Here is a 16,785-nt window from a genome sequence, read left to right as displayed (position 1 = left end):
AGCAAAAAAAAGCATCCCCACCTCACGGGAGCTACTTGTAATGATTGATACAGAAATGTAACTGTTTAAAAGTGATATAATTGTCTGGTAGACGTGACCTCCCTGATTTCTAAGTTAAAACAGCCATGAAGTATGTTGGGGATGCAATTCTCGGCGGGCATGCAGAGACGTTCACGGCACCTGTCACAAGTGCAAATTAGAGCCATGGCAAAATCATCTGCGCCCCAAAATGCCTGCGCAAACGGGATTTGGGCGGTCTTAACTACCAGAATTATTCACAGGTGTGGCCAGGCAAGGCTGGGCATTACGTCAATCAAAACCAATCAGATTCCCGTCTTGCAATGGCTGTTTGCCTCTATTATGCATGCGCGAGGCATGCATAATAGAGTGTACTCACTCGTGCGAGGACAGCGGGAGCTTATTGACAGATCGTCTGTGGTGCCAACGACCCTTCGGGTTATGAAGGTAAATAGCCTATGTCCATTGTCCAACAAGTTTTCTCAATTAATTTCCCTCTTTGCGATATGCTAGAAGTTTCTCAATGAGTTATAGTTGATTGCCTCACTGAATTATCTGCTAATACCCAATTTTAGCAGCATAATTTGATGTCTTGGCGTGGCAAGGCTGTTTGTAATGACATATCCAAAAGGAATTCCACTTTCCACTGCGCAAATACCTCTCTGCGCTGGGAGCGCAGCCGTAATCTCCGTGCAGCGCACCCAGCGCAGAGAGGTATTTGCGCGTAAGAGGTCCTTTTCAAAGCTCTTAGCACAAACGAATTGCACGCTGCTGACGATAGGGTAACGCCATCTATCCCACATTTTAGCACTGAAATGCCTGCTTTGGCATGGGGCAGCCAATGCCCAGTACAATTATCACAGGCATGCGCTTGTGTCCGCACCCAATTTGCATTGCGCACGGCGTTAAACGAGCGCAAACGCTAAATTAGCGTTTTTGGGAAGATAGAGGCCCACGTTTCATTAATATGTGGGACTTGGATATAGGATTTCTCTTTTGTTTATTCAAACTGTAAAAAAAGAAGAAGAAGAAGAAGATTGACCTGCACCACCCTCTTTTACAACTCTTTTACAATGTGTTTGTCTCTGTTCCAGTTTTCACGGAGTCCTCACATTCTGCCGCCACTTCAGAGAAGCTGCCATTGATGTTCAGATTCATCAGATTCAATCAGATTCCTCTGATCTACAACAACACTCAGGAGACCAACAGCCTGTGGAGAGACCTGGAGGCGCTGCAGATCAAGGTCTGACTCTGACTGATGCTTTATACTTTCAATGAGTGGCTTTTTGCTACAGGCACCATCTTTGTTCCCTGGAGAAGTGGACAGTGCCCCTCCTGGCCACTCCCTACAAACGCCCCTGCCAATATTATGTTGAATTGCTGCGCTCCGCATGCTAGCTAAATGAGTCTGTGCAACTTTGCAGCCCCTGCTGCTGTTTTGAGGGCGGGTCTAGGGGTCTAAATTGAATGACATTTCATAGCACCATCTTGTCCTTGGGAAACTGGTTGGAAAAGGGCAGGTGCTTTAAAAAATGCAGGTGATTGGACAAACCATCGGTCTATCACAGTCTGACTTGTGGCTGTCGACACACCTAAATCCTGCCCGTCGCTGCCTCTGAACGATCCAGCAGGTGAAGGAGAAACTATGGAGGATGCAGAGTAGAGTATTAATACTGCTCAATGACAATAAAGGCATCATTTATATTCTTCTTCTTCTTCTTCTTCTTCTTCTTCTTCTTCTTCTTCTTCTTCAACTGGGCCAGCTGAGGTCTGCCAGCCTGGAGGGAAGACTGGCAGGTAAGCAAGGCTGACTCTGTGTGTGTGTGTGTGTGTGTGTGTGTGTGTGTGTGTGTGTGTGTGTGTGTGTGTGTGTGTGTGTGTGTGTGTGTGTGTGTGTGTGTGTGTGTGTGTGTGTGTGTGTGTGTGTGTTTTCAATGCATTCATTAACAAAAGAGTTTTGCAGAAATTAGTCTGAAATGCTCTCTTCTTAAGCCTTGTATTGTCTTCCCATCGACCATGCTCCTGTTGTCCTTTCGGGTCAAATTGACCCAGTCTGGCTTGATTGTTTATGAACCATAAAATGGTCAATAGAACTTTTCTGAGTTAAAAAAAAAATGCAGAAATTATTAATTGTTTTAAAGATCAGAGGCACGTATTGATGGATTATCACAGACTGGTATATGTCAAAGTTTAGTCAGGATACTGTTTTGAAACTATTACAAAAAATTAATGTCAGCAAATATTCCCTCCTATGTTGTCCTCCTGGGTCAAATTGACCCGGTCTGGTCTGACTGTTTATGAAGCATTCCTTTTAGAAACTTCATTCCAACCTATTACCACCATTTGTATGCTTCCTATTTAAATGTGTAGAATAAAATAAATAGACCTCATTTACATGAAAGTATAACACAATTTTCAGTTAAAAAAAGTAGAAATTATTAATTATCTTGAGTATAGTTAAAGATCAGAGGCACATAATATTGATCGATTATCACATACATGTCAAAGTTTATTTTGATTCACATACTGTTTTGAAACAATTGTTTTATTCACAATAATCACATCTGCTGTTCTGGTTTGACTGTTTATAAAGCGCCATGAAGTAGGCTATACATTTTCACCTAATTCTGTGTTACGCCTTTTAAGCAAATCCATTCCAACCCATTATGAATGAATGAATGAATGAATGAATGAATGAATGAATGAATGAATGAAACCTTTATTGCCCCTCAGGGAATTTGTTATGCACAGGGAGAGCCCAAAAAGAACACAGGCACACATACAGCACAACATATAAAAATAAAAATATAAGCATAAAATACATACATCATAAAAAAGCATAAAATTGCATGATCAATAAGGCACAAGGTGCAAGGTGCAAATTCAAAGTGCTAAGAAATCAAGCTATGGGCTAAAGCTTGTTAAGCAGCTGAATGCTGCGTGGGACGAAAGATGTGATGCCTCGTTTAGTTTTCATCCTGGGCATACAGGCCCTATTCTCCCACAGGCCTTCGGCACTAAAACGGGCCTTAACCGCAAAAAAACGTGCCTTGCGCCTGTTTTGGGACGATATCAATATGGCTTTACGCTGCCAAATGCGCTTTAGGCCGAATGGGCGTGGCGCAGTCCCAGAATGGGCCAAAGTGGGCGTGTCGGCCTTAAATCTCGGCGTACTGATATCTTGGCACCTGCCTTAAATTTAGCGCTTTGCGCCTTTGAAAACCAGGCCTATTCACTGCGCCAGTGCACTTGTGCCTCTCCCCTGTCACCCTTCTCTGTCTCTCTCTGAAACCAGGCCTATTCAGTGCGCCAGTGCTCTTCTGCCTCTGAGTCACCCTTCTCTCTCTCTCTCTGACTCCCTCGCTCAAACAGACACAACACATAGCAGCACCCAGCTTCCCATAGGAAATAGCAGTTGTAAGTTTACTGCCTGTGAATGTCCACTCCCAGCATGCAATTGGGTCCTCCATTTCGCTACTAAATAGAGCCGAAATAGATATAAAAGGTAGATCTAAAATAATGTGTAATGGTAAGACAACCTGCAATTGTCGAACATTTCAATATTGGACCAAATAAAACATGAAATGAAACACCACCCTATGTGAAACATATATGTCCTCTTGAGCCTATATATACCCTGTGTGGATTTAACGTGATTTAGGTAAGTGATAGCGGAACGCGCTTCGGAAGCTTCTACTGTCATCTGCTATACTGTGATGTGCGCTCCAATAACTTCGCCCTACTCCACATTTAGTTTTACAATAAAAACACATTTATGCAATGACTTTACATAATGTAGGGTATATTTATGTGCATCATTCTACCTGCAGCAGGGGAGAGAAAACGATATCTTTCTGGACAAACTTTCACCAATCTAATAGGCTATATTTTTCTAGCTGATGCGTTTAGTACATTATTTTCACTTTGATCTTGCTATAGTGTAGCGTATTTACATGCTTGCAGTATTGAAACTGCAGTTAGATTGGTTTGAGAAGCATAATAATATGGAATAATAGCCTATAATGCAGACAGACAGGCTGGATGAAGGGAGGGGGGGGGGGGGGGCAGAGCGTTTGGCTTTCGTCTGGTTTTGCGGGATCACTGGAATTGGAGCTAAAAAGGCAAGCGTGCGATTCGTTTATTGCACTTATCCAATGAGCATGACGGTGCATAATTTTACGCCTAAAAGGCGTGGTTGTAATGCTTTGGGCTGCATCTAGCGCCAGCACGACGATATCAAGTGCGCCTTTCCACGCCCACTGCTTTGATCTGCGCCTGCCGCTCGGCCTAGAAACTGCGCCGATGCAACGATAGGGACCACAGTACCTTCGCCCTGAAGGCAAGAGTGCATACTCAGACCATAGGGGGTGCAGTGGATCACCTATGATCTTTTCCGCCAATTTCCTGGTGTTCTGATCTGACATGATGGTAATATTGCACATTGGTTCACCAGTTATCTTACCTCCTAGTTTAGCAACCCTGTCTAATTTATTCTTGTTCTGCACACTTAGTGCTCCACCCCAACACTGAATACAGAGAATACATTAGCACAATTGTTATGCTTTCTATTGGAATGTATGGTCAATTTACAATTTACATTTACATCAAATTATACCTTTTCCATGTAATTGTTGTTGACTCAGCAATAATGGGTATAATATTGTCGCTATTTATTTTGAGTAATCAAAATAAATAATAAGTTATTTTGTAATATCACAGTCTGATATGGGTTAGGGTTAGTATTATTAGAATATATATATATATATATATATATATATATATATATATATATATATATATATATATATATATATATATATATATAACCCCTTCATTGAAATATTGCTACTGATATGCAATAGTCCAAATTTGTTATTTCAACCAAGTTTATAATGAAATATTACCATACTGCAGTTTTAAAGCACTAACATACAGGCTTCCTACAGAGTTTTTCTAGACCTTATTTCCTTGATTAGAAGAGTTTGGTTTGGTTGTCAGTACCGTTTACAGTTTGTCATCTTGGCTCTAACTGCCACTCCAGTCATTTGCACAACTGTTTATTTGTTATTTAATAAGATCCACATTAGCTGCCGCCTAGACGACAGCTTCCTGGGGTCCAAGACAAAATATACATTACATGACACACAATGATTAAAATACAAAAACACAGAGTAAAAGAATAGAAGACAGAATAAACAACAAATCTATGCTAAGACGAACATTAGCATGGTCAGCTATCTATCTAGCTGGCCAGTAACACAATCATGTTTGTTCAAGACTCTCAACACTAGAAAACAAAATTATGGGTGGAAAAGTTACGTGATAAATTTAGTGTGAGTGAGTCTACATCTAGATGGGCTCTAAGCATCCTTTTAAAACAGGCTCTCCCTTTAATGGAACAAATGTTGCATGGTAGACAATTCCAAGTGGCTATGGACCTGTATGACTGTTTTCTTCATGTAGTTCTTCTGCTGCTGCAGAAGAAGAAGGTGGAGGATCTGGAGAGGGAGAACGCAGGTGAGACCCCCCGGGGAACCACAATCACATTTCAACCAAATTAGCATGTTTTGAGGACAAAATTCACATTTTCTTAATTAGAAGGGGATTTCACCTACTCTTTCTTACTGTTCACAAACATGATCGAAACAATAGAGCAATTATGGTAAAACACTAGTGGTAAAAACAATGCTCAAGACTCAAGAGCAATGTATACTGTACATGCAATTCATAAATGTTTATATAATATTTATTATAATGTATTTATTATAATTTATTATAATATATTTCGAGCCAAGCCTATGTTCAGTCAATGCAACCGTGCATATCAACAGAACAAACTAACAAAAGGAGAATTTCCTAACTTTGATTGGAATGATGTTCAGGCAAGACAATACCAATTTAAGGCCTAAAGCAGGAGTTTGCAGTCTACTAGTTGAAATGAATATGTGGTGGTCAAAATCTATTTGTGGTGGTCAAAATCTATTTGTGGTGTATCGCCATAGAGTGAGGATTTGTTCCAATGCTTCAGTTCACTGTGAATACATGTTCTGTAAGTCTACATAATAAAATTGAAGTTGTCTGTCCCTCTGTGTGTCTGGTGTTGTCTATAAATATGGCTGGGCGCAACGCTATTAGTGGGCGTGGTCACACACATTTCCTAATTTTTCCTTGACGCTATAAGCCAGAATGTGTGGCGTTAACCATTTAACCACGCCTTTTTAAGCGTCGAATTATTCACAAGTGTGGCCATTGGTGATCTGCAGTAAACCAATCAAATTCTTCCCTTCCAAGCTCTGATCCACAGAGTGACTACTCCAATCTGGTCAGAAAAGCCCTAGAAGCAAAAATCATGTAGGTCAGGGGATGAGAAGATGACTGGGAAAGATGTGAAAGAGAGAGCGAGAGAGGGGGAGAGAGAGGGAGAGAGGCATGAGAGAGAGAGAGAGAGGGGGGAGAGAGAGTGAGATAGCGGCAGAGAGAGTGATTGAGAGGGAGAGGGATCTGTCAGGCCTGCTCGAAACAGCTGTTGACACGTCACAGCTGTCAGTTGACGCTTCTGAGGAAGACTGCAGTTGTCAGTCGAAACTGTCAAGGTAAAAGAAACATCTACTACACGTTTTGTCTCACTAAAAGAAACTAAAACTAGCATTTGAGTAGAGTAGAGTAGAAAAGTTTATTTATGTGTCACTCCTCAATACAACAGCATAAAAACAATTTGGTACATACAAGTATTGTGGACCACTCACTAGGAGTTATGAGACACACACTTTAAAAATACAAAAAAGAAAAACACACAGTAGGCTAGTGTACAATAAATCACATCAGATAAAATAAAAAAGAAAGAAAAAGTTACAGCATACAGTGATCAGCTAATTAGATGCAGAGATTGAGGAGAGAGAGAGAGAGAGAGGGAGAGAGAGAGAGAGAGATGGGGGGGAGAAGTCTGTATCAGACGAGCATGCAGACACAACTGAGAGTTGCTTTGGAAAGGCATGTCTGCAAAATAGGATAACGCCGTGGGTCCATCGCCGGTGCACTGAATAACGCCTGGTTTTGAAAAGCCTTAACTGCAAAATTAACATCCGTTGGGAAGATCACTTTAGGCTGGTATTTAAGGCCGAAGCGCCCATTCTGGACTATTCTGGCACTGTGCCACGCCTCTTCATTGAGGGCGTAAAAACATGACGGTATCATCCCGAGTCAGCGGTAGGCAGGCGTAAAGTGTGTTTTTTGTGTTTAAGGCCAGTTTAGCGTCTAAAGCCACTTTAACACCAGGGGGAGAATAGAGCCCACTGAGTGTGCAGTACAGGGTGTATAGTGATTTTTGATTTAAAATATGTCACGTTTTACCCAATATACCAATGTTTCTGGCAGTGGCGTGCCGTCCATTAGGCGAACTAGGCAAATGCTAGGGGCACTTGAGCCATTAGGGGCGCCAGAGAGGGTAATATATATATATATATATATATATATATATATATATATATATATATATATATATACATTTTTTTTTTTTTTTTTTTTTTTTTACAAATACTTTTTCATGATAATAGGCCTACTATTATTTTACAATAGTAGACAAAAAATAAGCACAACAACGTCTTAAGTCTTTAAATAATAGTGAAATCATTTTTCTAATTCTGACTTTCTGGCTGCCTGGGCTGCAGCACTTTCACCATGGTCCCTAATCCATACCACCCCACCCCCTGCGCGGCCGCGCCCCCTTCTACCTGCTCGGAGCTTTTTCCCAGAGTGGGGGAAGGAAGGGGGATTCTGAGCCTGCACTGCAGTGGTGGAATTAGCTGCGATCAGTGGTGAATGTAACTAAGTATAAATACTTAACTCATTGAGTGCCAGCCACTTTTGGAAAACGGATGCTCCCAGTGCCAGAGTTTCAGAGCGTTTTCAGTGATTTCTCGAGGCCCACAGAATATTGTGTGATATTACTATGTAAACACTGAACATGCCCAAAGAACGATGAGACTCTCTTCTATCATCAGCAAAAAAAAGTTTATTGATATCATTTTCCGTTCTTTAGTTATCAGCCGGAGAAGATAGGTTGATTTCAGCAAAAACAGACGTTTCCATCTAGAAGCTGAGATAATGAGCCTTTTGTGAAATGAAGCATTTCAAGCAAATCACTGACTCTGAAGCTAATATTTTCTGACCTGAAACATCTGAACAGTAATTTCCTTCAATAAAACAGCACCCCCACCCCCCTCAACTCCAAACTCCTCCTCTGTGGGAGTGTCTCTGGTGGCTCTGCTCGCTCTGCTGCGTGTGTCAGGCGAGTCTCTGCTGCCTGCTATGGCAGGCTCTGCTGCCTGCTATGGCAGGCTCTGCTGCCTGCGGATCCACGTTCGGATGGCGGCCACTCGTCGGGGGAGTCTGGATCGGGCTCGCTGAGTTTGGCTGCGTTTCTGGGGTTTCGGTTGTGAGCTGGGATGAAGCTGCGTCCGATTCTAGGCTTTCTGCTGCGCGTTTCAAAGTGCGCTGTACCCAGTCTATTTTCGGAGCGCTCCGCCTTGTGCGCCGGCTCCCATTCTCATGAGAATGGTTTGGCTTTGGTTTTATTTTCTGGCGGCTAATCGCATGGAGAAACTATCGCAGCAGAGACAGAGGGGCTCAGTTGTGGGAGCGGATTGGCTGCTGTTCGCAGCTAACGTTAGCTCCAGCCAGAGCAATCTGTGCCGTTCTGGCTCATGCATCGGTTTCTCTTTCATCACGGCTTTTTCTGCTGTTTTTCCTCAACTTTCTCTAATCTGGAGAGCACTGTCGCCACCTAATGGGTCCGTAAAATAGGTTATACACCTTCAATAGCTCCAATATTTTTACAGGAGATGTATCAGGCTTTGATCCACGTCCCACCGTCAAAAAACGCAATTGACGACTTTAGTCGTCATTGGCACTCTACGTTACTATTTGAATTGACGACTATAGTCTCATTGGCACTCAATGAGTTAAGTACTGTACTTAAGTATTTTTTATCTGTACTTTACTTGAGTATTTATATTTCTGTCAACTTTCACTTTTACTCCACTACATTTCCCAAATAAAATGGATACTTTTATTCCACTACATTTCCCCCAAGCATCTTAGTTACAAAGTAAAATCAGAAGAAATTGCGTAGCGTGCAACCAATCAGGTTTGGCAAATCAGTGCTCCTAGTTTGCAAGTTACGTTAATCACAATCCACACGCCATTCCTGTAATGGCTGTAACGCGGCGAACCCACCAGCCCCGTCTGTGCAGCATTCCGTCTGCGCCGCGGTTTTGCTCCGTCCTCTACACGTCAGCATGTCCCACAGCACGCGCTTCAGAAGCGGAGCGCTTCCGAGCGCTGCCTGGCAGCTGATGCAAGATACTGTGTGTACAATGGGGTGGATGTAAAGAGCACAACACACAAACAACACAGTCTGTCATTGACTTGCTTTTGATTTGGTCATTTTCCCTTGATTGTTGTGCTTCTACCATGGTTAAGTAGGCTGAAATTATTTCTTTATTTGTCATACAGTGCCTGTTAGCAGGAGGAGGACTCTTGCATTTCTTCGTGTACTTGAAAGACTACAGGGGGAGGGGGGAGAAGGAGAAGGAGCCGGTATTGGGTCTGCACACAGTGTTTTATTATGAAAATCGACCGGATTCTCGTGCAGTTGGTGTGTCTGACTTCCGGGCTGAATGATCTGCTCTGTGCAGATTGACGACGCAGCTTCCAGGCATCATCCGTGAAAAATAGAACTGCCGCGTATCTTTAGCGGAGCGGGGCGTCAAGCCGCTTCTGGGACGCTCCTGATACGCGCCTGGTGGGATCACACACGTTGACTAAAATGCCCGCGAGCAGCTCCGACGAGCGCGTCGGAGCCGGAACGCATATGTGACGTTCGTGGTGGGACTTGCCCGTAATGCAACATAATGTTGTTTGCCAGCGGCTATAAAAGTCAAGAAGAAGAAATAGACTTCCACTCAAGCCCAGGCATGTCTTTTGCTTGATTTTTTTGCAGCATTTTTACTTTCAATACTTAAGTACATTTAATATCAGAAAATTACTTTTGATACTTAAGTACAGAAAATATTTGTATCGTCCGCAAAGACAACGCCCTTGCAGGGTGAACCACAAGCCTGTCATGCTTCAGATAAGCAATGTTCCCTTTCAGTCTCTCCTCCTTCATTTTGGGCAGTATAGTTCTCTCCTTTTCTGCCTTCTTACAAATACTAATACATGTGGTGGTGATGCTAGAATACCATGAATCAGAATCTGATCTTTTCTGTGCAGGTGCCAGAAGCTGCAAACAACTAAGAGATAATGGTGTTAACACAGGTGAGTTGGTGTGCACAGCAGTGCAAACTCAGTAATGTCATGTTGCATTGTTATTATTTAGGTCATTGTTATTATTTAGGTGATCTTGATCAAATCCATTTATAGATTAGATTATATTAGATTAGATTAGATTAGATTAGATTAGCCTTTCTTGTCTCCCTTAGGAGAACTTTGTCTTGGGCATTTGAGAGAACATACAGTAGGTATGTACCTAATGTTAGGTATTGCCAGTGTTGGGCAAGTTACTTTCAAAATGTAATATACTACATATTACTAGTTACTTTCATTTGAAAGTAATACGTTACTTATAATAACTAATAACAATATTACTTTCTGTGTAGAGTAACTCATTACTTATTACACTACGGTACTTTTGCATTACTTTTACCAAAACAACAGCAGCAGCAGAATGACATCGCCGCCACGGAACCATCCCGAATAATTATTTAAACCGCCTTGAAGTCAGTGTAAACAATTCAAAATTCTAAATGTTATTCTTTTCCTTTGTTATTGTCCTCTGTAGTGGTTATTTGCATAAAAACACACAATTTTTAGGATTAGAAAAGTATCTTTAGAAAAGTATCTTTTTTAAATATGTGCTTTGATTTAATAAAATGTAACTCAATTTGTAACTTGAGTTACTTGACAAAGTAACTGGTATAATATTACTGAAATCCTATAAGTAATACGTTATATTACTGAGTTACTGCTAAAAGTAATATATTACATGTAATATGTTACTTTTGTAATGAGTTACCACCAACACTGGGTATTGCACAGATGCTCTACAAAACAACATATCTTACTGTAGTTTGAGTGGAACAAAATAAAATGTATACCTGTCATAGTCGGCCTTTCCATCGGGAGCACCGGGACAAATCCTGGTGGGCCAGTGGGCTGGTGGGCTGCTTGCAGAAAAAAAGGGGGGAATATTGGTTGAGACAGTGACCCCCAGCGGACCACTTTGGGAATGCACCATCCCCACAGGATTACTCCTGTGGAAATAGTGTAGAAGCTAGTAGAAGTGAGTGACTAAGCTAATAACCATAACAGCACATGATTGACAAAAATCTCCATAAACATACAGTGTTTACCCTAATGAGAAAAGGAACAAATATTGATGGTTAAAACTGAATAATGAGATCACAACAGACTAATGTTAATTTAAAATGAGATATTCCTCTAAATCTGGCTTCAAACCACCAACATTTTAGAAAAACAGCCAAAAAGTTTCGGCTGTGAGCTAAGGTTGCCGTCAAAAGTTTTCAGCGTCGACCTTTGGTCGTCGCCGAATGTTGTCCCCTCCAAATTTTGGCTCTTGTGTTTGTGCGTCGATGGGGCGGGGGTTGTGGAGTATCCGCGCCGCGGGCTGGTTGAGGTGGGCTGGTCCTGCCTGCTGGCAGCAGCTCATACTCTGTATGAAGGATGTGGTTTGGTGACCTATACCTTCTGCCTGAAAGCAGCAGCTCATACTCTGTATGAAGGATGTGGTTTGGTAACCTGTACCTTCTGCATGAAAGCAGCAGCTCATACTCTGTATGAAGGATGTGGTTTGGGTCGTAGGTGATTTTATGTTGTATGATTGCCAATGATTTTAGCAGCCCTCCTGATTAGGTTTTGGAGTTGTGATTGGTACTAGACATTGTCATGACACTCGTGTCTTCCTTCATTTAGATGGGTTGTACTACCTGACCACTGCTAATGGCATATACTACCAGACTTTCTGTGACATGACCACTGCTGGCGGTGGCTGGACCCTGGTGGCGAGCGTACATGAGAACAACATGTATGGCAAATGTACAGTGGGTGACCGCTGGTCCAGCCAGCAGGGGGACAACGTTAATCTGCCAGGAGGAGATGGAAACTGGGCCAACAGAAACATCTTTGGAACGGCCGAAGGTGCCACCTCTGATGACTTCAAGGTGGGCTACAGTAGATGGTTCCTAATCCTGACTTTACTGATTCTACTGACACAACCATCGTTCATGAGAAAAACATCAATGCTTTAAAGTCCAGTTGAAATAAATTACTACACAGGCATTGTTGTTTCACTTGTTCCCTTTCTTTCCCAGAATCCTGGCTACTATGACTTATCTGCAAGTGATATGTCAGTGTGGCATGTTCCCAACATCAGCCCACTGGAGAACTGGACAAGCTCAGCCATCTTACGATACCACACAGCCAGCAGCTTCTTACCCACATATGGGGGGAACCTCTTTGGACTCTTTTCAGTAAGATCTACTGTGCCTTAATACATTCTGCACTTGGGTTATGTATGTAACCAGTAGCCTACAAGAAAGATGTTCCTATCCAAATGTATTCTTGCTCATTCCCTGTTCCTTAAAGTGATAATACAGAAGATTTTCATCTAAATAAATGTCTGTTAAGTCACTATCTATCTGATAGTGAGTTAACACAATGGTGATTGAGCGTATGGCCCATTGATGGAAGCCTTTGCATTTTCAGTATTGCAGCCGTGGGAGTCATTAGCCTTTTTCACTTCACACCCAATAGACTCACTCTGTAGATTACTGTAGGTTCCTGACAACTCTTATGTGAAGGATAACAAGCTACTTTTTTCGGGTGTCCGCTAGCATTACGGGTGGTTACTATGGCTGAACAAACTGAGTAATGTCACATAACAGTTTGGATCTCACCTGCAATTACCACTCATCGCCAATAGGTGTCACCCAAGAGAACAAAACTGAAATCTTCCGTATTATCATTCTAATGGATGAACTGTTGAGTTGACTTGCAAGGCTTGAGCTTAACAGGGAGTGAACAGGGCTTTAAATCAGGCAAATATTTAATTCTCACCAATCAGAATGACTCACATAAAACATTTGATCATATGACTCTAGTTCATTTGCATTTCACCTCTCAGACAAGACAGGACACTGCTTTCAAGTCTGAAATTTACCGAAATGGTAAGAAGATGAACATTTCACTTTTTCACCAACTGGGCACTGCTACATAGATGATGTCACTAGGTTGACTGTACATTACAGTACAGTACAGTACAGTACAGTAAGTACAGTACAGGCTAGTCAAGTGTTAATAGTAAGGTATTTGAATTCCAACAGGCTCACAGTGCTGTTGTGTTTCTGACTTAGATTGGGGTTGTTTTGGTTCATCAAAACATAAAAAATCATTAAATTGGGAAGCTCCAGGACTGTTGTATGGACTAACAAACCTTACTTTCTACTGGCATGGGTGTGAGGGGAAGGGGGGGGGGGGGGGGAGTAGATAATGACTGAATTTTCATTTCAGGGTGAACTATTCCTTTATAATGCAGGGTTGCTATTCTTTTGAGCAGGCCTGAATGGAGTCAGTAGTAACCTACAAGCTTTCTTTTTTGAATATGCATCCCCCCAGCTGATTTTACAGCATTTATTTTAGAGCACCGTCCTAAATGATAAAAGCACTACATTTAAAAAGTTATTTGCAGTACTATTAGTTTAATGATTAAATGTGTAATGTTTCACTGTGTTTGATGTAGGAAAATAGCACTAGCATTCATTTTTTGCAATTTCAAGCGTTACCCAGTGAGGTACAATGAAGGATCTGCAGTCACGGATAATGGACCATCCTCCCCTATCATATATGATCATGGAGATGCGGACACCACAAGCATGCTTTATGGACCCGATGCGAGAGGTAATAGTATTTAAAAATGAGCATGTTGTGTGTACTAGCAGATAGTCTATGTGCTGCTCTTGTCTTCTGCTGTGATCTTGGTACAATATAGAGTGTACTAATGCACAGTATGTGCAGGTTTCTGTGCTCATGTGATCTGTCCAGTGAAAGCTCTTCACATCTATCTAGCTTCAATCATCTTTATTTATTTATTTATTGCTTCTCCTACAGGTCAGTTTACCCCAGGCTACATCAGCTTCAGAGCTATCAACAATGAAAAGGCAGCCACTGCCATCTGCTCTGGGATCAAACCAACAGGACCAGGCCATATTGAACATGTGAGAGTGGATTTATGTGACTACTTTGATGCAGTACGTCGTGGCAGATATTACAACAAATAAGTATTCCAGGGTTAGGTTACTGCAGAACTAATGTAAGACAGAGGAAAGTCTTCACAAGTATCACAAGTATAACAACACAAGTCTCTGTGTTGTTGTTTTTTTTACTCTTTTTTTAATATAGTTCTGTATTGGTGGAGGAGGACACTTCCCTGAAGGTGCACCAAACCAATGTGGAGACTTCACTTCCTTTGACTATAATGGCTATGGGACCAACACAGGTTACAGTGCATCCAGGGAAATGACTGAGGCAGCTGTACTGCTCTTCTATCGCTGATGTTCCCTCATCTTCTTTGCATCTCTGAGCTGGGCCCATCTGTATCACCATGGCCAGGTTTACATCTGTCTTAGTTTCTAAGTTGGAATGATAACTCCAGACAACACTGATATGTCTACAATAACAGTATCATATTAGCATTGTCTGTAGAGTAAACTATAGTTTACTATAGGCTTGTGTGGTTCAACCTTGACGATCCAAGAGGCTGCAGATGCTACAAGATGATCTCTGAATCTGTCGGAACCTATTTATCTCGATGGTCGGAACTGCCTCGGCAGGTCAGACCTGCCGCGGCAGGTTGGAAAACAGCGCCCCTGCAGGTCAGTGGCAGTTATTGACCTGCAGCGGCAGTTCGGTGATTGCAAATCATGGTTGCTTAGATCATCTTCTGTTTCAGATGTGTAAACATGACTGGAAAGAAATGGTTCGTAAAAGGACTGTTATAGGTGAATATCTCATCTCAGTGTGAATAATTGGTCCATGATTTTGAAATTTGTCTTTGAAATTATGTGAAAACTCTTTTCATCATTACAAAAGAGCAGCAACCCTGCATTGATTAGTGAAGAAATGCTATTGGGATATTGAAACAGATGATAAAAGGTTGGTGTTGCTTGCAATTAATTCTCTTTCCACACTTTCTTCACCTGCATCTTTGCTGGTGAACATAATTTGTTATGTTAACCAGACTGCTTTTACACTAAATTATTGCATCAAACATTTTACTGTAGAAAAAGGTTGCAAAAAGGAAGGCTGAGGAACGCTTGTGCCGAAACGTCCATTGCTTGACTGCTGCTTTGAAGGTATTAAAAAAAAAACCAAAAGGATTTATTTTGAGTGCTGGTTTTTCTGTCTTTCTGCAAAAAAAAAAAAAAAAAAAAAAATGGAGATGCTGAGCTACTGATTATCACATTGACCAATACATCAAGTACTTTATACCAATATAACTATTCTACTGATTATCACATCAACCAAGACATCAAGTACTTTATACCAATATAATATTCCAAAAATTACAATAAATGATGGGTGATAGAAATCATAATGCAAGCTTTATCATGACAAATCTGTCCCTGCTACATCTGTTGGATCTAATGTTGTATTGCAACAACATTCAAGGGAATTTACATTGTAAAAAGCACATGGCTAATATGTGTGTGTGTGTGTGTGTGTGTGTGTGTGTGTGTCAGCCCCTGCTGCTCAGCCTCCCCCTCTTCCTTTTTTTGTTTTACCAGTTTCAGTGGTGTTTGTGTCACCTGATGAATGTTAGTCCAATATTCAGTCTTTATTTTTTTTTATTTTTTTTTAGCTCTGTTTCATTTGTGTCCACCAACTCCAGAGGGAAATATGTGTTTATTTAACTGTTAAATGCTCCACCATGTTCACCAGGTCGTCTCCAACCGTGTCTGTATTCTGTTTGTTCTTGAGCAGGTTGTGTACACGGTGTTACTAAAAGGGAAACCTGCACTTTCTTAGGAAGCTTTATTATTTCAGTTTATTTATAATACATTACACAACTTCTCACATGTAAACATGACATTTAACTGTAATGCAAGTCAATAAAACACTACATGTGTAATTCACACAGCTGCTGCTGACACAGTTCAGACTTGAAGGGTCAAAATAAGCTCAGGTGAGTGAACACAAACAGTGGCAGCTGCCACTGTGCCACTGCCATAGAGTAGTATTTGGGTGTAGTACACCTGTAAAACACAAGTTATAGACATAAAGTAGTATTTGGATGCCATACACCTTTAAAACTAAGTATTAAGTAGTATAGTATTTAGGTGTAATAGACCTTTAAAACTATAAGTACTATAGTATTTGGGTCGAATACACCGTTAAAACTAAGTACTATAGTATTTGGGTGGAATACACCTTTAAAACTATAAGTACTATAGTATTTTGGTGTAATAGTCCTTTAAAACTATAAGTAATATAGTATTTGGGTCGAATACACCTGTAAAAGACAGAAAGTAGTACTATTTGTGTGTAATACTCATAAGTAATAGACTGCCAGCAACTGCTGCCAGTAGTTGAAACTGGCAGGGGGAAACAGCGCCCCTACAGGTACTGGCAGCAACTGCTGCCAGCAACTGCTGCCAGTAGTTGAAACTGGCAGGGGGAAACAGCACCCCTACA

General features: G+C 41.4%; 1 protein-coding gene across 1 annotated transcript in view; it reads left to right on the top strand.

Moving 5' to 3' along the window:
- The window catches only part of LOC310775781 (intelectin-like), a gene marked incomplete at its 5' end in the record, with an annotated part of 30,251 nt that extends 14,842 nt beyond the window's left edge, over positions 1-15,409 (top strand). The window contains 9 exons of the mRNA XM_083635915.1: positions 1,113-1,261; positions 1,782-1,815; positions 5,482-5,535; positions 10,291-10,335; positions 12,010-12,257; positions 12,408-12,566; positions 13,872-13,992; positions 14,203-14,309; positions 14,494-15,409. Coding sequence (XP_083492041.1) covers positions 1,113-1,261; positions 1,782-1,815; positions 5,482-5,535; positions 10,291-10,335; positions 12,010-12,257; positions 12,408-12,566; positions 13,872-13,992; positions 14,203-14,309; positions 14,494-14,646 — 1,070 coding nt within the window. The 3' untranslated portion in view covers positions 14,647-15,409. The remainder of the gene's footprint in view (positions 1-1,112; positions 1,262-1,781; positions 1,816-5,481; positions 5,536-10,290; positions 10,336-12,009; positions 12,258-12,407; positions 12,567-13,871; positions 13,993-14,202; positions 14,310-14,493) is intronic.
- Between the last annotated feature and the right edge of the window lie 1,376 nt (positions 15,410-16,785).

The sequence above is a fragment of the Poromitra crassiceps genome (assembly GCF_964638095.1).
Source record: "Poromitra crassiceps genome assembly, chromosome: 4".
NCBI classification, from domain to species: Eukaryota; Metazoa; Chordata; class Actinopteri; order Beryciformes; family Melamphaidae; genus Poromitra; species Poromitra crassiceps.
Note: the sequence above shows the minus strand (reverse complement) of the source record. Positions and strands in the feature narration are given on the sequence as shown.